The sequence below is a fragment of the Leptodactylus fuscus genome, chromosome 1, assembly GCF_031893055.1.
Source record: "Leptodactylus fuscus isolate aLepFus1 chromosome 1, aLepFus1.hap2, whole genome shotgun sequence".
NCBI classification, from domain to species: domain Eukaryota; kingdom Metazoa; phylum Chordata; class Amphibia; order Anura; family Leptodactylidae; genus Leptodactylus; species Leptodactylus fuscus.
This window is the reverse complement of record NC_134265.1, coordinates 309,441,515-309,463,227: the sequence shown is the minus strand read 5'-3', so window position 1 is coordinate 309,463,227 and position 21,713 is coordinate 309,441,515. Positions and strand designations below refer to the sequence as shown.

At 41.6% G+C, this 21,713-nt stretch overlaps 1 protein-coding gene across 2 annotated transcripts in view; it reads left to right on the top strand.

The window, feature by feature from the left end:
• The window catches only part of FAM149A (family with sequence similarity 149 member A), a 57,287-nt gene extending 35,972 nt beyond the window's left edge, over positions 1-21,315 (top strand). For both annotated transcript variants that reach the window (XM_075259008.1, XM_075259016.1), the window contains exons 6-14: positions 1,397-1,576; positions 2,174-2,361; positions 3,958-4,112; positions 5,161-5,258; positions 6,505-6,729; positions 7,913-8,036; positions 8,240-8,368; positions 12,687-12,765; positions 21,190-21,315. In XM_075259008.1, coding sequence (XP_075115109.1) covers positions 1,397-1,576; positions 2,174-2,361; positions 3,958-4,112; positions 5,161-5,258; positions 6,505-6,729; positions 7,913-8,036; positions 8,240-8,368; positions 12,687-12,765; positions 21,190-21,263 — 1,252 coding nt within the window. In that variant the 3' untranslated portion in view covers positions 21,264-21,315. The remainder of the gene's footprint in view (positions 1-1,396; positions 1,577-2,173; positions 2,362-3,957; positions 4,113-5,160; positions 5,259-6,504; positions 6,730-7,912; positions 8,037-8,239; positions 8,369-12,686; positions 12,766-21,189) is intronic.
• The last annotated feature ends 398 nt before the right edge of the window (positions 21,316-21,713 follow it).

Genomic DNA, 21,713 nt, shown 5'->3' with positions numbered 1-21,713 from the left:
GCGGGGGGCTCCAATCAGTTGTAAGGGGACACTTCTGATACCCGTAGTATACACTGTACCGTACCCCTGTATTATACATTGCTGTAAGCAGGTAACTTCATGCCCTGTATAGTGGTCAGGAGCAGCTACTGCAGCTTATATCCCATTGATATCAATGGGACCTGAGTTGTAGTACTGCCACATGCCCATTTTAAAGGGAGTGCTCCATTATACAGGGCTTTTTCCAATATACAGGGCTTGCTCCAAAGAGCTCATTTATCCTTTAGACACATATATTTTTAGCTTTCCCTATGTTAAAAATTGCTCATTTACCTATAAAAAATCACCTCAGACGTTTGTATGCAGATTAGCTGAGAAGATTCACTTTGGCGTGTTTTCTGAGAAGATACCCTACTTGATAGTACTGTGGGTTTAGTGGTGAAAATCCTGGTGACAGGTTCCCAAAACCCATGACTAGTATTATCAAACCAATGACTAGTATTATCAATGTTTAACCCATTCAGGCTACAGTCACATGTTGAATGGTTTTAGCAATGGGTTTGATCCTGTGGCTTGAGAAGTTCCTTCTAAAGTGACCTGCCATTGGTTCTAACACTGAGGGCATTGTCCATATTGTGCGGATGGGATTTGGTTAAATCACATCTGATGCTGTAATTTGTAGTTGGCTAGCTGCAATCTCTCATCGTGTGGCCCTGACCTAAATCTGGTTGAAGGCAATCACCACCAATCAAAGCCATTAGATTATATGGAGGTCACCATCTTTAAACTGATTGGTGCCCTTGTGACATCATAGGCCACAGGCAGGGTATAATAGAAGTGCAGTATATTGACAATGTTCTACAATGCTGACATTTTTCAGTCACCTCACATCAAAAAAAATATTAATGATAAAAAAAGTCTTTTGCACCCCATGACGATACTAATAAAAATTACAGCTTGTCCGGCAAAAAAATATCCCTTTTAATCTTGTTTACTTGAATGTAAGAAAATATAAAAAAAGCAGTATAAATTTGGTGTCTCTGTAGTGTACTGACATGCAGAATTAAAGGAAACATGTCATTGTTACTGCACAGTGAATGCCATAACAACAAATCCCAGAAAACAATGAACTGTGTTTTTTTTCCCCATTTTTACCCACAAGTTTTTTTTTTATACCAAGTTACAATACGTTAGATGATGCAATTAAATAGTACAACTTGTAGCACAAAAAACAGATCCTCATGCATCTATGTTGACTGTAAAATATGGATATAGATACAAAATGGAAAAGCTGCTATACTCCATTTGTTCAAGAGATATGTTCAGTACGTTACTTGTGCTGTAACTTATAACTATGCTAGTATTACCGTATATTGACAAAGCATTAAAACCTTATTTAACATCTGATTTATTTCAGGCTCTGTGTATCTGGATCTCGGCTTGTGCCTACAGTATCACCATTACAAAGAGCCGATGAGTCTACATTTAGCACAAGTTCCTTGGGGTCTGAGTCATCAGTGTATTCATTCCTGGAGGAAGAGATCTATGATGTGGAAGGCACTATCGAGGAATTCCTTGCCTATGACAGCAGAGATCAGTAAATAGCACATTTTCCTATATCAGGGTACATTCACACTACAGATACGCTGACTGATTCTGAATGTTAAAACACGTTCAGAATCAGCGCGTATACTATGGGAGCTGGCATACAAGCGCCCCCCATTGAAATGAATGGGCTGCTTTTTTCTCTACGAGCACTCCCATTGAAGTGAATGGAAAGCGCTCGTGTGTACGGCACGCCGTGTGAAGGGGCCCGGCGCTCGGCTCATTCCGAGCCGAACACGCGAGCGCTTCCCATTCACTTCAATGGGAGCGCTCGTAGAGAAAAAAGCAGCCCATTCATTTCAAAGGGGAGTGCTCGTATGCCGGCTCCCATTGAAATGAATGGGATCTGCTTTATACGCGCTGATTCTGAACATGTTTTAACGTTCAGAATCAGTCAGCGTATCTGTAGTGTGAATGCACCCTTAGTCAAATCATTTGGCTATTATAAAACATTTTTTATATAATGTGAACTGTCTTCAATAACTGATTATTTCAAGCTAAGGCATCAAGTTCCTCGGCTGCAGATGTTAGTCGTTGTGGGAATTTTTGATGTTTAAGGTTTGTAAAATGAAATCTACTTATTCATTAGTGATGATGAGGGGCTGGATCAAAAGAAAATCCAAATTTACCAAAAGAGGACGAAGCGTGGCATTCCTCCGGTCTCCCCTAATGACTGCATCAAGGACACCGTAGCTGCTGAAGTTTTTGATGATACTTGGAGGACAATAGTGGAATCCATGCAAGAACTCCTCATTAAAGCATGGGAAGTTTCCTCAGGTGAGCAAATGATATTAAGTGTGTGTTAAGTGAAAGGGATTTTCCAAGGTAAGTAAAACATCAGGAAATGGCCTATAATAAAACAATACCTAGTCTTACCTGTTCTATTTCCCCCTGGTTCAGGTGAGGCTGCTATATCCAATCCTATCCTATGACCTATCCTAAGGATAATCAATCAATTAATGAGCCCCGTAAATAAACCTTTTATGGAGCACTAGGAATGAGTTGGCACAAGGCATAGTGAAGTCCAGCGCCAGTGGATATCAATAAAATCTTACCTTTTTAATGGCATATGGTAAAATCAAAATAACATAACAAGACATAGTACAAAAGTCCACTCATACGTGTGAGACATAGAAAGTGCCCTTTCATAGTAATTGATGACGTGACTAAGGGCACTCTTCTTGCCTAAAACAAGGAGACTTTTGTACTGTGTCCTGTTATTCTCTCTGGATTACAACGTTGTGCTATTATATAAAACATTATGGTTTTATTGTTATCCTTTGGTGTCAGACTTATTTACTGCGTACCATTAGATAATTTTAAATAACTGCAAATATCTGTGACCTGAAAAAAGGGCACAGATGGCGGTAAAATATCTTCCATTTGTTACGAGACCTCATATGTTACTAGACTTCATATTAGGTCAAGTTAGGCTGATGCTTCACCAGGGGTTCCAATCCATGCCCACTGAAAAAGAAAGATGGTGTCGTCCAGGTTCAAGATTGATTTGTGATTTTTTTTTTTTTAGAGAATTTATTGTTCTAATACTGCGGTCATGCGGGAGACTCCCTACTGGATTTTTCAAGGATGTGAAATTAAAGCCCCACTCCTATAAGTTGTAATAATCTCTAGTCCTGCAGTACAAGGCATTTTAAGATACAGTGAGCAATGCAGGCACTTACTGGGTGCACTGTTCACTTTATACAGCTCCGGAACTGGTCCTTGGCTGGTCATGTGACTGGCAGACTGACCTGTAATTAACACATTATTTACATTATTTAGAGATCCCTCCTTTCTATGATAGGGCTGCCAAGGTTCACAGGTGAGTGTTACCTGTGATCCATGAAAATAACATGCACAGTGAAACATTCTCTATTGCTGCTTTTTCATGGACTCACCTCTCCTATTTAAAGTTAATAGGTCCATGAATAAAAAAAAGTTCACCATGCTGGTGCATTCGTGTGAATATAGCCTTACTGTATGAGACTGTAACATCCAGACTTTCATAGATTTGTTCAAAAAAGTGACTACCAGCTAGTGTGTGAAGAGAGGGCTAGAGATTATTACAATATACTGCAGTGGGGCTTTACTATAAACTATAACTATAAAAAATAGTAGAAATTAGTAACTTTTTTTATATAAATAAAAAAATTTTTTGTATTTGTAAGAACAGATTAAGTGTTTCTAAAAACTTATAAAATACAATCTCAATATAAAGATCCCTGCTAATTCTTATAATGGAAGGACTTCTATTGTTCATTTTAATCTCCATGATAATATTTTATTATTATTATTATTATTACTAATAATAATAATATATAACAGAGGACTTTATAGTACACCTTATAACTAAAGTAAAATTTCCAATTTCAGTGGAAATAAAGCAAGCAGGAAAGATCCATAATTCTGCAAACCACTATCTTCAGCTTCCTGTTCCACGGATAACATCAGGAGCAACAGGCGTTCCTCCATCACGAGGCTCTGAGGCGCGGAGCATTTCATTTGGTGCTTATGCTTTTACGTCACAGGTACAAACTAGATACTGTATAACATACACACGTGGACAAAATTGTTGGTAGCCCTCGTTTAATTAAAGAAAACCTCACAACGGTCACAGAAATAACCTGAATCTGACAAAAGTAATAATAAATAAATAGTCTATGAAAATAAGCAAATGAAAGTCAGACATTGCTTTTCGCTTCAACAGAATTAAAAAAAAAATATAAAACTCATGAAACAGGCCTGGACAGAAATGATAGTTCCTATAACTTAAAATTTGGTTGTACAACCTTTTGAGGCAATCGCTGCAATCACACGATTCCTGTAACTGTCAGTGAAACTTCTGCACCTCTCAGCAGGTATTTGGCCCAGTCCTCGTGAGCAAACTACTCCAGTTGTCTCAGGTTTGAAGGGGGCCTTTTCCAGACATTGTGTTTCAGCTTCTTCCAAAGATGCTCAATAGGATTTAGGTCCGGGCTCATAGAAGACCACTTCAGAATAGTCCAATGTTTTCCTCTTAGCCTTTCTTGGGTGTTTTTTAGCTGTATGTTTTGGGTCATTATCCTGTTACAAAACCCATGACTTGCGACTGAGACCAAGCTTTCTGACACTGGGCAGAACAATTCACTCTAGAATCCCTTGATAGTCTTGAGATTTCATTGTACCCTTCACAGATTCAAAACATCCTGTGCAAGATGCAGCAAAGCAGCCCCAGAACATAACAGAGCCTCCTCCATGTTTCACAGTAGGGACAGCGTTCTTTTCAAGATATGCTTTATGTTTCTGTCTGTGAACATAGAACTGATGGGCCTTGCCAAAAAGTTTGATTTTTGTCTCATCTGTCCATAGGACATTCTCCCAGAAGCTTTTTGTCTTGTCAACAATTTTTATTTATTATTCCTTTTGTCAAATTCAAGTTATTTCTGTGACTATTGTGGGTTTTTCTTTCATTAAACCAACAATTTTGACCACGTGTGTAGCTGCTTCTACTACAGACCCAGCCTGCCTCCGGCCTTTATCTGTCACTATACGTAAATTGTCAAATATCACTTCAACCATTTCTATTCTGTTTTGCAGACAAGTCGTAATTTCAGTAACGACTTGAATGGAGTAATGACGATACAAGCTAAACCTCTACAACACCGCCATGCTGGGCTTGTAGAGAAGACTCAGTGGTGTGTATTGTTTACTATTTTGCGCTTCAACCTAAAAATACTACAGGCGCAGGTGTAGCTGAGCTGTCCCTTGTGCAGAATGTTATGACATATTTCTCTCTCGGGTGTATACATTTCTCTAGGACCACTGGGAGAGTGTATGAATCTCTGGTTAGATATTTGGAGTATTTGTGCAGTCACTTTCTCACTGTCCATCTTTATTTAAAGATACAAGGGAGAAAGGGGGAAGAAATCTTAGGCAATTTAGAGAAAAAACTGGGGCATATGCCTTGCACTAAAAGGTTTTAACTAAGGCAATAAATATGATTTGTAAAGTTATACCAGATAGTGTAAGACACGACCAAGTGAGCGTCCTATATGGGGCCGAGTTTGCCACAGAATGCAGTTGGATAACATACCAAGTGACATCTGAATATCATCCAAGTGCATTCTTTGATGTGTTCACATCTATGAGGGCTTCTGGTCCGTCCCGTTTTGATGACACAGAACATGATAGATCTTAGAAATAAACAGATTGCAAGCCTCTGTATCACAGAATGCATTCAGATGATATTCGGATATCACTCTGAGTGTCTGCATTCCGCGGCAAACTCGACCCCACATTGGTCGTAAGCATAGGGTCTTAACATGAGCAACTGTGATGAATCTTGCAAAGTTTAAAGGGATTCTCTCATTAGAATCCCTTTTTCAGATAGTATCACGTCGGAATAGCTTTAAGCAAGGCTATTTGTCCCCTATCTTTATATTTCTGCTCCGCGCCGCCATTCCGTTGATATACTGGTTTTTCCCAATATGAAAATGAGTCTCCAGACAGCACAGGGGGTGTTCTCTATGCTGCCTAAAGACTCTCCAGCGATGCCTACATCTTCCTCAGCCGTGCCTCCTCGCCATGTCCTTCGTGCAATCTTCTTCTGGCAAGCCTGGGTTTGGTCTTAATTATGTGCAGTCGGCTCCGCCATCAGGCTTCTGGCAGAGCCGACTGAGCATGTCTATTTGGCCATTTTACTGTGGCCGCTTACAGGAATTGTACGCACTTGAGCCTCCTTTGCATATTTATAGAAACAAATAAATGTTGTATCTACTCGATCATGTATGATGGTGGTCAGTATATTGTCCCATACAATGCACTGAGGCTGGTTTGATAGTGACTCTCCTGGCCACACCCCTTTTAAAACCTGAATGAATATGATAATATCAATTAATAATAATTATAGTAAAATAATTATCTCTTTTCTTTTGTATTAAGTGAACAAGAAGATAAATGTGTAACTGTTATGCCAAGAGTATTAAACTCTGCACGAAACCGACTTGGAAGATCGAGTGACAACAGTATTTTTTCATCCTCTCGGATTCTGAACACTCCTTCTAGGAAAACACCCACTCAGCGTAGACTGCCTGCTCTTACATTAGATCCAATGCGGTCTAAAACACCCAATGTTTACAGTGATGAAGTCCTCAGGGGTACAAAGCTGTGAGTATCTGCAGGGAACATCCAGTTCTTGTTCTTGCTTTGTGGCACGTCTATAGACAGTTTGGCACCATGGTGAGAATGGCACATTGACTGGGTTATGGCTCAGTTCCTTTCCCGGCTCACCGACTCTTATAAACACAAGAGCCATGCTATACAATGGAAATTAAAGGGGCTCTATCAGCAAAATGATGCTGTATGAGCCCCACATATGCGTGAATAGCCTTTAAAAAAGCTATTCAGGCACCGCTAATGTTATTTTAAACCCCCCTCCCGTTTTAAAATAAAACTATAAAAACATATATGTAAATCATACCTTAGCATGAACGCTGGGCGGTTGTGCACGATCCGACATCATCTTCTGGCACGCCTTCCTCTTCTTTCGGCGACGCCCTCTGGTCCTTCCTCTTCATCGTCGTCTTCTTCTGGCGGTTCAAATCCGATTTAAAATAAGATTAGCGGTGCCTGAATAGCCTTTTTAAAGGCTATTCACGCATATGTGGGGCTCATACAGCATCATTTTGCTGATAGAGCCCCTTTAAAGGGATCTGAGTTATGACTGAATAATATGGCTCTTAGCCCAGTATGTCAAGTTAGACTAGAATTCACAAATCATGGCCCATCTTACAATGCCTATGAAGACCCCATTAGATTTACATTATATTACATTACATTTACAGTGGCTAATGCAGCAGAGATCCTATCATGAATCCCTTGGGTACATGATCATTGATCACGGATCTGTAATAGTAACAGCTCCAGGATAATCTTCCCAGGAATGCATCATGATAATACTGCACCATTGCCCTTCCATTCAAACTTGGGGGTAGAACAAACTAGTTATTGTGATTGAAGTGGGCCAAATGGTAGGACTTTCAGCAAGTTCTACCCTGTCTTTTGCCAAAGGGGTAAGATCTTGTGACGTGGCTTAGGCCCCACGTAGCATCCCGCAGCAAAAAAAATGCAGAAAAATCGTGGCAGCATCGCACCGTGGTTTTTCCTGCAGCACTTTTCACAGAAAGTCTGCAGACGTTTCCAGTTCAGACCTTCTGCTTCTATTATACCTGTAGGTAAACCGCCGGCATTTCCATAGATATATTTGACATGCTGCGATTTCCAAAACCGCAATGCCGCACATATTTTCCCTTTCTCTGTTTTCTAATTTTTCCTTTTTTTTTCACTACAGATACACTGGACTAGACAGGTTGTCTTCACCATCTATCCAGACCAGCAGGAATAAATTGCCACCTATTAACTCAGTGGAAACAGTGGAGCAACACTTGTCTGTGCCTGGATCTCGCCATTCTGCTGTACGATAAAAATGTTCTTCTTTACAAATAAATTTGTCCTATTTAATATGTTACTACTAACATCATTAAGGCTGTGTTCGTGCATTGGGGCGATGTGTTTTTTCTTATTATTTTGCATTATGTATGCACAGCCTTGAGGAAAGCATGTCATGTGTTAACATAGTGCATGAAAATACAAATCTCTTCCGGTTTATTTCCAACAGAACAAAGCCAAGCAGCCACACAGCCGGGTATCTAGTGCAGTACCCGACACCACAGGACGGCGCCCCCTGCGGGAGAGAACAGTAGTAATGGAACAGTTTTCAAGACCCAATACAACGCATACCTTCAGGGTAAGTTTCAAAATTGTCTGTGTAGTTGTAGTAATGAAATAATAGTACTTTAATGACCATGTAATGTGAATCAAATGGGATGTAGTCTTCATATTTCACAATATTGATTTATTTTGGTTAGTTGTACAGCGCCATCATATTCTGCAGCGCTTTATAGACATTGTCAATCACTGTCACATATACGGCTCAGAATCTATCACTATGTCTTTAGCGTGTGGGAAGAAAGCCTTGCAAACACTAGGAGAACATACAAACTCCATACTTGGGTTTTGAATCTTTGACCCCAGCCCTGTAAGTGCTAACCACTGAGCCACCGTGCTGCTGTTCACTAGTGAAATCCAGTTGGGTATGACATTGCAAATTATGATGTAGAAGACTCAGAAATAAGTCATGTGAAACGGCTTCTTATAAAAGCAGAAATGGCAGATGCCATTCCTTTGTATTCATAACATGGTCTTGTGGCGCCACCTACTGTACAGTTTGTGAAGTGCAGTGCGTCAGTGATTTTCTTCATGTTACACGGTTTCTCTACTGTAGTGCATACTATCATTTAAGAAAATGTAACATCGTACTAAAGCTCATCACTCCTTATATTCCATACTATGTTACAACATATACAGTTTGACTTACTCTTTTTACTAACCTGCTACAGAGTTGTGAAGATCACATTTATAGGGGGAATGTCACATATGCTTATATGACATGCTCAGGGAGCCTTCACACAGAGTTTACACTCCGCTCATTCTGAACGAAAACTCGTTCAGAATAAGCGGCGTTAAAACAGCTCCCATTGATTTCTATGGGTGTCAGCATACGCGCATATCGCATTGAAAGCAATAGGCATAAAGCCTCCCATTGATTTCAATGGGTAGCGCATGTATGCCGGCACCCATAGAAATCAACAAGTTTACGTTCAGAATGAGCAGAGTGTAAACTCCGTGTGAAGGTTCCCTTATTGTGTATCCATCCCCTATTTTGGGGCTTAAAGGGGTTGTCGAGGTTTATTTTTTTTACGGCCTATTCTCAGGATAAGCCATATATGTATGATCAATAGAAGGATAATTCCCGATCAGCTGTATGGAACTAGATGATGCGCCTGATGCTTTAACCCCTTCCCGACATCCACTGTACTATTATGGTGGATGCTGGGTGTTTAAACTTGACGGCCGCTCGGGAGTCGGGTGGCTGCCATAGCTGCCGAGTGTCTACTGTTTTATACAGTAGACACCCGGTGCTGATGCCGACGATCTGTGCACGCACTGATCGTGGGCATTAACACCTCCGGCGCCACAGTCAAAGCTCTATGTAGCCTGTAATAGAAGCCCCGGTATTTCGCAATGTATTGTAATGCATTGCATTAGTGATCAGACCCCCTTGCGTTCAAGACCTCTAGGGGGTCTAATGAATGCATAAAAAAGTAAAATTAAATATAAAAAATAAAAATTCAAATCACCCCCCCTTTCCCTAGAACATATATAAAAGTACTGAAATACTGTGAAACACATACATGTTAGGTATCTCTGTGTCTGAAAAATGCCCGCTCTATAAAAATATATATAAAAACACTGTAGCAGGAAAAAAATGTCAAAAGTGCCAAACCGCCGTTTTTTCACTGTTTTGCCTCAGATAAAAAAAATTGAATAAAAAGTGATCAAAGCAATAACAATTCCCCAAAATTATATAACTGAAAAGTACACCCGGCCCAGCAAGAAAAGACATACATCCTATACATCCCTGTACACGGCAGTATCAAAAAGTTACAGGTATCAGAATATGGCGACTTTTAGAAAAAAAAAATTTGGCACAGTTTTGGATTTTTGTTAAGGGGTTAAAATGTAAATAAAACCATATAAATTTGGTATCCCCAGAATCGTACCGAAACATAGAATACACGTGACATGTAATTTTGGCTGCACAGTGAATGCAGTAAAAACAAAGCCCATAATAAAATTGCACAAATACACTTTTTTTTACAAATCCCCCACTTTCTGAATTTTTTTCCAGTTTCCCAGTACATTGTACAGAATAATTAATGATAGCATCATGAAGAAAAATTTGTCCTGCAAACATTAAGGCCCATATGGCTCTGAGAGCAGAGAAATAAAAAAGTTATGGGGTTTGGAAGGGGGGGGTCAAAAACGAAAATCAAAAAATGCTGTTGGCGGGAAGGGGTTAAACAATACAGGGCCAGAAGCAGCTATATAGTGGCCCAGCACCTTCATTGCCGCTCAGCTCACACTGACTTCAATAGGAGCAGAGCTTCACTGAAGGAGATGAGCTGTATTGTGCACTGGACGGGCGCTGGAAGCGGCTGCATGTAGTAAACAACCTGGACAACCCCCTTAACTGCAAAATTGAGGCTCTGTACACAGTAAACATGTCATATAAGCACATGTGCCATCCTCCCCTCAAGGAGTGATCTTACCAATTTTGTAGCAGCTTAGAAAGAAGAGAAAGTAACTGCTGTATCAGACTCTGAGGATTTCCATTATTTGTAAATTCTTGGATAGTCTGTGAAAATGGTAAATTTTTGATGTATTGTCTGTAAAAAAAAATATTATTATTATTATTAATAATTTATTTATTTACTTATTTTTTAACCCCTTAAGGACCAGGCCATTTTTTGGTTTCGCATTTTCGTTTTTCCCTCCTCACATTTCAAGAGCCATAACTTTTTCATTTTTCAGTTCACAGAGTCACATGATAGCTTATTGTTTGCGGGACAAATTGTACTTTGTAATGGCACCATTCAATATGCTGTGCAATTTACTGGGAAGCTGGAAAAAAATTCAGAATGAGGCGCAATTGGAGAAAAAATGCATTTGCGCCATTTTCTTATGGGTTTAATTTTTACAGCATTCACTGTTTGGTACAAATGACATGTTACCTGTGTTCTACGTGTCAGTACAAACGCGGTGATACCAAATTTATATAGTATTTGAAATTTTTTGATACTTTTAAAAAAATGATAAACTTTGCAAAATAGAAAAAAAAATTTGTGTCATCATGTTCTAACACCTGTAACTTTTTCATATTTCCATGTATGGAGCTGGTTGTGGTGTCTTTTTATGCGGGACAAGATGACGTTTCTATTGATACCATTTGGGGAAAGATCCGATGGTTTGATCACTTTTTATTCAATTTTTTATAGGAGGCAAAGTGTTGAAAAAAACGCTTTTTGGCTGTTTTTATTTTTTTTGCCGCTACGCCGTTCGCAGTACAGGATAAATGTTTTAATATTCTAATAGTTCAGGCATTTTGGAGCGCAGGGATACCTAATATGTTTATGTTTAATGTTCTTTAATTACTTTTATAGCTGATCTAGGGAAAGGGGGGTGATTTGAACTTTTATATTTTTTTTATTTTTTTAATACTTTTAAAAACTTTTTTTTTTCTTCTGTTACATTTATGATCAGACCCCTTAGGTACCTTGAAACCTAGGGAGTCTGATCGCTCATACTATTCACTGCAATACTACAGTATTGCAGTGAATAGCAAAATCGCAGGACTTCTATTAGACGAGGCCTCTGGCATCGTCTAATAGATCTCATGCAGAGACAAGCCTGGAAGCCTTCAATAGGCTTCCGGCTGTCATAGCAACCGATCACCGCCCTCTGGTGACGTTCAGGAGGGCGGCGATCGGCGAAACATGGCGGCGCCCATGCCGCCGGCGCCGTTTACACACTGCGGTCACGTTTGACCGCAGTGTGTAAAGGGTTAACAGCAGCGATCGGCTCGGGCACCGACCGCTGCTGTTAGTGGCAGGTCCTGGCTGTATTATACAGCCGGCATCTGCCGTGTATGGAGCGAGCTCAGCGTGTGAGCTCGCTCCATACATCCCCATGCGACCCATGACGTACAGTTACGTCAAGGGTCGCTAAGGGGTTAATCTCAGCCATGGACAGCATTAAAGAGCCTCTATCAGCAAAATTTTGCTGTATGAGCCCCACATATTCAAATCCCGCGTCTGCGTAGTTGTGCTTCCCTGCGAAGCGCTACTGCGCAGGCTTCGGCGCTCAGGATGCTCAGTTCCCCTTACAACTTCCCAAGTGTTCTGCGCATGCGGAGAACACTCGCGAACTGCCATTGCTAAAAATGGCGCTGAAGCCTGCGCAGTAGCGCTCCGGAGGGACGCACTACTATGAAGGCGCAGGATTTGAAACCATCATTCATGTGGCTTGTATTATGTTTATATTGTCTGTAAGAGATAGACTATATTGTATATGCTGTGAGTAAAAACCGCCATGTTATCAGTTAGTTACTACTATTAAGAGTCTATGTTTCCATACTTTATTCTTACACCATTTTTATTTACCAGTCAGAGACATCGCACAGAAGATCTTTTACTCCGCTGGATTTTGCTAACCACACATGGACAGGACATTCTTTCCTGACAAGTAAGAAACCATATAGCATCTCTGGATCAGTGTTTCACATTTTCTCTTTCCAAAGAGGTTCAAAACCAATTTCAGCCATTTATAGCCACATTATAGCCTAGCTTGTTTGGGGCATATAATATTGTTTAACACTATCCCGAATTCACCACAATCTTATGAATGATAATGTATTAACAAGTATAAACCAGACACTTGTAACCACTCAGATAACCAAACTAAATATTTTTCTGTAAAATTACATAGTACAGTAGTAGTGTGCTGGTATAAAGTCCACGTTGTAAAGTGTTCTGTCCCCACATGAGGCGAATTAAGCTGTGGTAAGTGGGTAGGGGCTGGGAGAGGTCCTACCTTCATTTCCTCAATGCAGGGCAGACAGGACCATGTCGCTCAGCGTCCGGAGAGATGATGCACATCGGGGATTGTGAAGTTCAGACTTGTTTATTTGGAAGGCTGGACATACAGCATGTGATGGTAATGCAGCATTTCTCCAGGAATACAGGTGTAACAAGCAGGATGGTACAACAAGTGTGAGCAACTAATTATGTGTGTAAGTGGTCGAAAACTGATACCTTCTACAGCTCAGTCCAAGCGTGTCTTTCCAGAGAAAATGGAGACTAATAACGTCTGTAAACAGAAAACCGTAATGGCTTGTTCACACAGGGGGCGGATTTTGACCATATTTTGACTCGGGGAGCCAAGTCAAAATATGGTCAAAACCCGCCTGCCACGATGTCGTGTTCGCGGCTTCCCCCACCCCGGAGTTGGCTCAAATGAATGGGCCGACGCCGGAAGTTGCGGCTGCCAGGCGGAAGCCGCAGCTCAGCGAGCCGCGGAATCCGCCTGAAGAAAGGGCAGCTCGCTAGTGGTCTCCATAGACCACCATTGTAAAAGGGCGGATTATGACGTGGATTCCGCTGTCAAAATCCGCCCCTTTGGCCCCGTATGAACTAGCCCTTACTCTTGAATAAGGAAGTGAAGGTATGTACAGAATTAATTAACTGTGGGCTGCCATACAAAAAAAGCACAGTAGGTGGCAGCAAAGAATACAATCTATATGAACCGTATGATTACATCTAGGTGAAACAAAGTGCATGTTATAAAATCCTGAACTAGGAGCCAAGTGTTACTGATATGGTCCTAGGCTGAGTGTTAATTGTTGGACTTATATCTACTGTACATATGTAACAATACAGATCACAAAGCAGGTTGTCAGTACCAAATATCATTCAGGTTGGCAATAATTCTTTCAAGTGAATGTTTCCCAGTAGCCCTCACATGTCATATGTCCAATGATAATGGACGCAAAGGGAGGGTTTTATTAAGTCTGACACATTAGGCTACACAATTTTAGCCACCGCGACCAAAAATCGCCATGTCACTCTGAAACTTTTTACACCTTGGAGTGCAACTTCATTCACTTACATTAGTGAGAGCAAGTCTCAGAGCAAGACTGTATTGTTTGGCAGGGTGATGAGAGTAGCAGCTAAAGTCGCAGTGTAGTTCTCAATATTTCAGGTATAATTTACTCCAGTTTTCTGGCATGAGCTATAGTAAATAGATAGGTCACGGCATTCCCATGCATCCGCCATTATCGCCAACCTGCTGTGCCCATTTTTCTCCAATGTGGCAAGCATGTCGTAAAACAGATAAAGTGGCAGATATTTGCTGCAGACAGCTGGGGCAAAAAATATGTCATTTTGCACCAAAACACGGGGGTACATAGATCAGTAAGTTCTTCACATTTGGGTGGTTATCTGGTGCTTTACAGTATTCAGAGATAGAGATATTTTGCCTTTAATGATATTTCAGATTGTTGCCATCAGCATGGACTCTGCACTTACACATGGAGATGTGGTAAGAGCTCTGTAGAGGAGGGTTATTTGAGGATAACCTAATCTATCCAGTCTCTACACAGTTAATCAACTACAAGCTAGCAGCCGGTCTGAGACAAGGTATTTTGGTGCACAGGCAGAATACGCAAATTGCCCCCCCCCCCTCTTACTCTGTAAATGGGTTGTCCAGGTAGAAAATGGGCAATCCTTTTAACTTTTAAATCCACTGGCATTGAAAAAAATAATCAGATTCACCTGTCCCTGTTGCTCCGGGGTCTTCCTGGCATATTCTGGCTCTTCTGCTTAAGCAGAAGAAGTGGGAGGCACGAGAGCATAGGGGACAGGTATCATTTTTTTTAAATTTTTTTTCATTACCCGGCAGATTTAAAAGTTAAAAGGGTTGTCCATTTTTGCCTGGACAACCCCTTTAAGACTGTAAGCTGCGGACATGCTGTATATGTGGCAATCTCCATTCATTTTCACAGAAGTCATGGTTTGGCAGTTGTACAATTTCAAGAGGGGCATGTCATATGTAAAATGATAATGGACACAATGTAGTGATTTTATTAAGACTACCAAATTGTGCACACGTCTTAGGCTGGGACTACACAGTCACTGTGGTTGCTATGACCAAAGATCGCCATTTCACTAATGTAAGTGAAAGGGATTTCATTCAGGGCACTGCAACTTTAATTTCTAGGAGTAAAGAATCGAGTAGTGCTCCCCCTCAGGGTCGCAATGCTACTTCACTTCCTTACATTAATGAAGGAGTCACTTGGAGAAGACATTGCATTCTTTGGTACTGTGATGAGAATCTCCATGTAGTCAAAGCCTTAATATTTTAATGCTGGTGGCAGATAAACCAGAATCATTAAGCTTTGGTCTCTGAAGTATCCTGGTGCTCTATAGGAGGTCCTGTGCACCCGATTTGAAATCTATCCTAGTTAGGGACTTGCATAGATTTTAGGCTAACTTACACAGTTTTCTGGCATGAGCTATACTAAATAGACAGACCAGGGCATTCTCATCCCAACCCACCATTATTCCCTGCCTGCTCTGCCCACTTTTCTCTAATGTGGCAAGCAGGTCATAAAATGGACAAAGTGACACATTTTTGCTGCAAACAGCCATGCGCCAAAACTGCATAATTTTGTATAAAAAACGGAGGTGCAAAGATTGATAAGTTCCCCCCAATAGGAGGTTATCTGGTGCTTTAATAATATTCCTCAGGCTGCGTTCACACGTAGTAAAGTGGAGTGCAATCTGGCATGTATACGGCGTGTCAGAGTTTGCACGCGCAAAAAGATCCCAATGATTTCAATGGGAGTTACGAGCATATACGCCGCGTAATTTTGTGGCCGCAAAATTACGCGGCGTATACACTCGTAACTCCCATTGAAATCAATGGGATCTTTTTGAGCGCACAAACTCTGACACGCCATATACGTGCCAGATCACGCTCCACTTTACTACGTGTGAACGCAGCCTCACTGTTATCCTTAACATGAACTCAGTACTGACGTGACCTTGTGCTCTATGTGATAAGAACTCTGTTTTAATGATAGGATAATCTACTACGTAATTGAACCTTCACTTCTACTTCATTAATGAGTAGAGTTATGTCAGGATAACCTACTGTATCCATTTTCTACAGTGAATTAGCTATTAGCAGCAGGCTTAGAACAAATTATTTTGGTGCCGAGGCAGATTATCCAAATTGATCCCCACTTTACTCCTCTCTTAAGGTTGTAAGCTGTGGACATGCCTTATACTTGGAATTCTCCATTCACTTCTACAGAAGTTATGGCTTAGGTGTTGTTGGCTGTTTGTGTGACTTTCATAAAAGTAGATGAAGAGAGCAGCACACATTTTCGGCCACCTCTCTACCTAATGTGAATGCCTCACAAGGAAAGGTAGGGGTTATGGAAACCCCATTCTGGAGACAAATGTCCCGAAGATGCAATCCTCATGTACAGTGCCTTGCAAAAGTATTCATACCCCTTGAACTTTTCACATTTTCTCACCTTTCCACCACAAACTTAAATGTATTGTATTGAGATTCTAAGTGATAACCAACACAAAGTAGCAGATAATTGTGAGGTGGAAAGAAGATGATACATGGTTTTCAAGATTGTACTCAAATAAAAATCTGAAAAGTGATGTGCAAATGTCTTCAGCCCCCTATATCAATATTTTGTAGACACACCTTTCGCTGCAGTTACAGCTACAAGTCTTTTGGGGTATGTCTCTACCAGCTTTGCTCATCTAGACACTGAGGCTTTTGCTCATTTTTCTTCTCAAAATAACTCAAGCTCAGCCACATTGGAAGGAGAACATCTGTGAACAGAAGTTTTCATGTCTTGCCACAGATGCTCAAAGGGATTTAGGTCTGTACTTTGACTGGGCCATTCTAACACATGAATATTCTTTGATCTAAACCATCGCTGGCTGTATGTTTAGGGTCATTATCTTGCTGGAAGGTAAATCTCCTTCCCAGTATCACGTCTTTTGTAGCCTTCACCAGGTTTTCTTCCAGGATTGTCCTGTATTTGGCTCCATCCATCTTCCCATCAAATTTGACCAGCTTCCCTGTCCCAGCATGATACTGCCACCACCATGTGTCACGTGGGGATGGTGGGCTCAGGGTGATGAGTAGTGTTATTTTTCCCCTATGTGTCTTGTGGCAAACGGCAAATGGCACTTCTTATGTCTTTCTTTCAACAATGGTTTTCTTCTTTCCACCCTTCAATAAAGACCAGATTTGTGTAGTGCACAACTTATAGTTGTCCTGTGGACAGATTCTCGCTTCTGAGCTGTGGATTTCTGCAACTCTTCCAGAGTGACCATAGGCCTCTTTGCTGCTTCTATGTCCAGTGCTCTCTTTGCTTGATCTGTCAGCTTATGTGGACAGCCATGACTTGGTAGGTTTGCAGCTTGTAGGATACTTTTTCCATTTTTACATGATGGATTGACCAGAGCTCCTTGGGATGTTCAAAGCTTGGGATATGTTTGTATAACCTAACCCTGCTTTAAACTTCCTGTTGGTGAGTTCCTAGGTCTTCGTGATGCTGTTTGTTCACTAATGTTCTTTAACAAACCACTTAGACCTTCACAGAACAGGTGTATTTATAGTGAGACTAAATTACACACAGGGCCGGTCCCAACCAGCCTCATACCTTTAGGCTGGGTTCAGACATGTTTTTTTTGGTCCAGAATTTGACGCGGAGGCCTCCTCAGATTCCGGACCAAAAAACGGCGAGCCGCGTCTGGATGCCAGTGTAGTGCATCGGCATCCAGTCGCGGCATTCTGCTCCCAATCAGGCCCATTCATTTGGGCCTAGTCGGGAGGGAGATGAGGTGAGGCAGATGTCTGCAGCTGATTCAGCCGCGGAATCTGCCTGAAGAAAGGACACATCGCTTGTTTTTTCCGTGAGTGGAAAAAACGCTCACGGAAAAAGGAAATGACCTTATCCCATGGATTTCAATCAGAGGCGTTTTTTTGAGCAGGATTTTGATGCTCAAAATAGAAAAACACAACAAAATCTGCAACAAAAAAAAAGCTGTGTTTCCATAACGTGGGCCCTCCCTTAGCTTTAAAGAGACACAATTTGCAGCTGTATGAGGTATGTTATTAGCTTCAGGAAGGGGCATGGATTGGCCCTCCAGCATGTTGTCTAAGTCCTTTTCTTTCCTATAGGTTGGTGCACTTTAGGCTTCTTGATTAAATATTGAGGAGGATTCTGCCACTCCGCAGGGTAAATGCCATGAGCTATATAGCTTCCTAATGTGATAAAGCATACAGTATATACAACATCCATCAGTCTGTAGGTTGAGGTAGGCTATTGTACTATGTTCTTTTTAATATTTTATTAACGATCTGGTAGAGAAGACCTTAGCAATGTCCGGCCCGCAGGCCATATCCGGCCCTCTGACTGATTCTGTCCGGCCCGCATAGCTTGTGGTATAAAAGCATAGCTCCCAAGTGTCCTGCTTTTATACTCTGGTCCCACACAGCTCCCTAAGAAACTTTTCTCCCGATCACCCCCCTGCTCTTATAACTGCGATAACAGCAGGGAGTGACTGGGGAAAGCTTGTACTGCTGTACTGGCAGGATCTGTGTGTGACGTCAGACATCACGTTAATAGGGAGGCGTGTCTTAGTGCCGGCAGGACAGTGCAAGAAGATGGAGACATGTGTGGTGTGTGTCCTAAGGTACTGAGAGGGGAGGGGAATGTGAGGTGCAGGGTGGAGAGTGTGTGTGTCTCAGTAACCTAGGGGCAGAGATGGAAGGGGAATGTTATACTGAGGCAGAGATGGAGGGGGGGGCATGAAACTGGGGGCAGATGGAGGAGGGGGACATGAAACTGTGGGCAGATGGAGGGGGGACATGAAACTGGGGGCAGATGGAACGGGGGACATGAAACTGGGGGAGAGATGGAGGGGGGACATGAAACTGGGGGCAGATGGAACGTGGGACATGAAACTGGGGGAGAGATGGAGGGGGGACATGAAACTGGGGGAGAGATGGAGGGGGGACATGAAATTGGGGGAGAGATGGAGGGGGGACATGAAACTGGGGGAGAGATGGAGGTGGGACATGAAACTGGGGGCAGATGGAGGGGGTCACAAAACTAGGGGCAGATGGAGTGGAGGACATGAAACAAGGGGTAGATGAAGGGGGGCATTTAAACGGGGGGGACATTAAACTGGGGACAACTGGAGAGAGCATTAAACCGTGGGAGTAGCTGTAGGGGGACCTGTCTGCCTCATGTTGTCCCCAGCTTAATGTCACCCTCCAGCTACCATTAATTTATTGCCCCCCTCCAACTACCCCCACTGTTAATGTTCCCCTCCAGCTGCTCCAGTTTTCTGTCCCCTCCAGTTTCCCCCCAGTTTATACTGGGGTACCAGGAGAGGGACGTAATACTGTGGGGCAGTTGGAAGGGAACATTATAATGAGGGGACATATAATGTACGGGTGACTTTAGGAGGATTATACTTTGTGGGGGCACATGGAAAGATGATTGGGGATGGGCGGAGTCAACGTAGAAGTGGGTGAAGCTAAATTTGCCATGGTGCGGCCCTCTAGAATAGTTTTCATTTCTTATGCGGCCCCATGGGAAAATGAATTACCCACCCCTATGGTAGAGGATTTAGAGAATAGAAATACAATATTTGCAGACAGTGCTAAACTCTGTTAGGCCGGGGTTCTGTGTGGCGTAAACATTGTAGTTTAACAGAAACGCTGCGGCAAAAAAACGTGGTGTTTTAGAGTCCTTGCAAACTGGATCCCATCCACACATTGCAGATAAATACACGCAGCGGAAATGCTACGGTTTGCTAAACTGTTGCGGTTTTGGAAATCGCAGCATGTCAGTTATACCTACGAAAATGCTGGCAGTTTCCCAAAGGTATCAATGAAAGCGTTGGGGGGGAAAAACCAACAATGAGTTTCCACAGTGGTTTTTCCCACAGCGCTTGTTTTGCTGCGGCCCGCTACGTGGGGCCTTAACCTAAAGTAGTAATTTTTCCAGCGTACTGCCATCAGCTATAGTAAATAGGTCAGACCAAGGTGTTCCCATTCCAACCCGCCACTATCCCCTACCTGCTTTGCTCATATTTCTCTAATGTGGCAAGAAGGGTGTGAAATGGGCAAAGTGATACATTTTTGCGCCATTTTTGCTCCATAAAACTGGGGTGCAAAGATTAGTAAATTCCCCCAATGGGTGGTTGTCTGGAGCTTTACAGTAATCAGAGATAGATGTATTTTGCCTTAATGATATTTTTCACTGTTATCATTAGCATGGACTCTGTACCGGTCCTTCCAAAAGATGTGATAAGAGCTCTGTTTAATGATAACCTTTATTTCATTAATAAGTAGGGTTATTTGGGGATAACCTTATGTGGCCAGTTTCTACAGTTTATCATCAATAAGGTAGCAGCAGGACTTGGACAAGTTAATTTGTTGTCTTGGCAGATGACAGAACTGGGGCTGTCCCCAATGCTGCTTCAAAACTCTTCAGCAACGGCCTCTGTCTTCTTCACCGCCTTCTTCTCTCGCACTCCTCTTGTCTTTGTCCAAAAGCACCGACTGTGCATGTCCATCGGCCATTTTCCTGTATCATCACATTTCCATCACACCATGGATCACACATTTATAACAATACCAGTGGATATACCATAAATGTCTAAGATGGGAAACTCCATTGAAAGTTCTTGTCAAACAAAATAAGCATATAGGACCCATTTAAAATGTGGAACTTATTATGGAACCCTGGTCTAGCCCTATGACTATGTCTAAGTTCTTGTCTTACCTATAGATTGGTGCACTTTAGGAGAATACCAATTAAATGGAATAATACTCATTAAAAAATGTATAACATAAGAACAAAGAGGGGATTAATAACCTCAATGAGTGTGAGGTCCACTGATCCACACTCTGGACAGATACCAGGTATTGATACATAATGAGCCAATGCCTATTTGTCCCCAGACACACTGGTATATTGCATGTATTAAATTAATAGTAGGTCTGATAACATTTTATTAACCAATTTATTAATGTGCTTTCCTTCCTTTTTTCTTTGCAAAGGTTCACAGTATCAACCAAAATCTTTTCAGAGGAATCCAGCGAATACAAGGAGAAAAGTTCCCGTGCCATCTTAACAGGGAGTGATAAAGGACAATGAAGTGATAAAGGACAATAGGAAGTGATGTTCTGTATGTTTCATAGTATGTGTTCTTAGACACATGCCCTTTTATGTGCAGAATTGTCACAGAGTGGATTTCATCCTTTGCAATGTATACACAGTATTTTGCAAAATCCACCCTTTTACATCCACGTTGTATGTGTAATGATGTAGTCCGGCATTACTGAGTCAGACACATTGGACCCCTGGTCATCACCAATGTGCAGTTTTAGAGAAATGGTAATATATGGAAGCCAGAAGTACTGGTAAAAGGAATACCCAGCCCCTTCCTATTTATCGGTACTCCTATCTGCCTAGTAAATGGTGGTATCAAATACCCCTTTTTCATCTGGCAAAATAAATGTTCTTATTAATGTGGGGCCTAAGATATCCCAGACAGCAGTACTAGTTTATTATAGATTTTTCA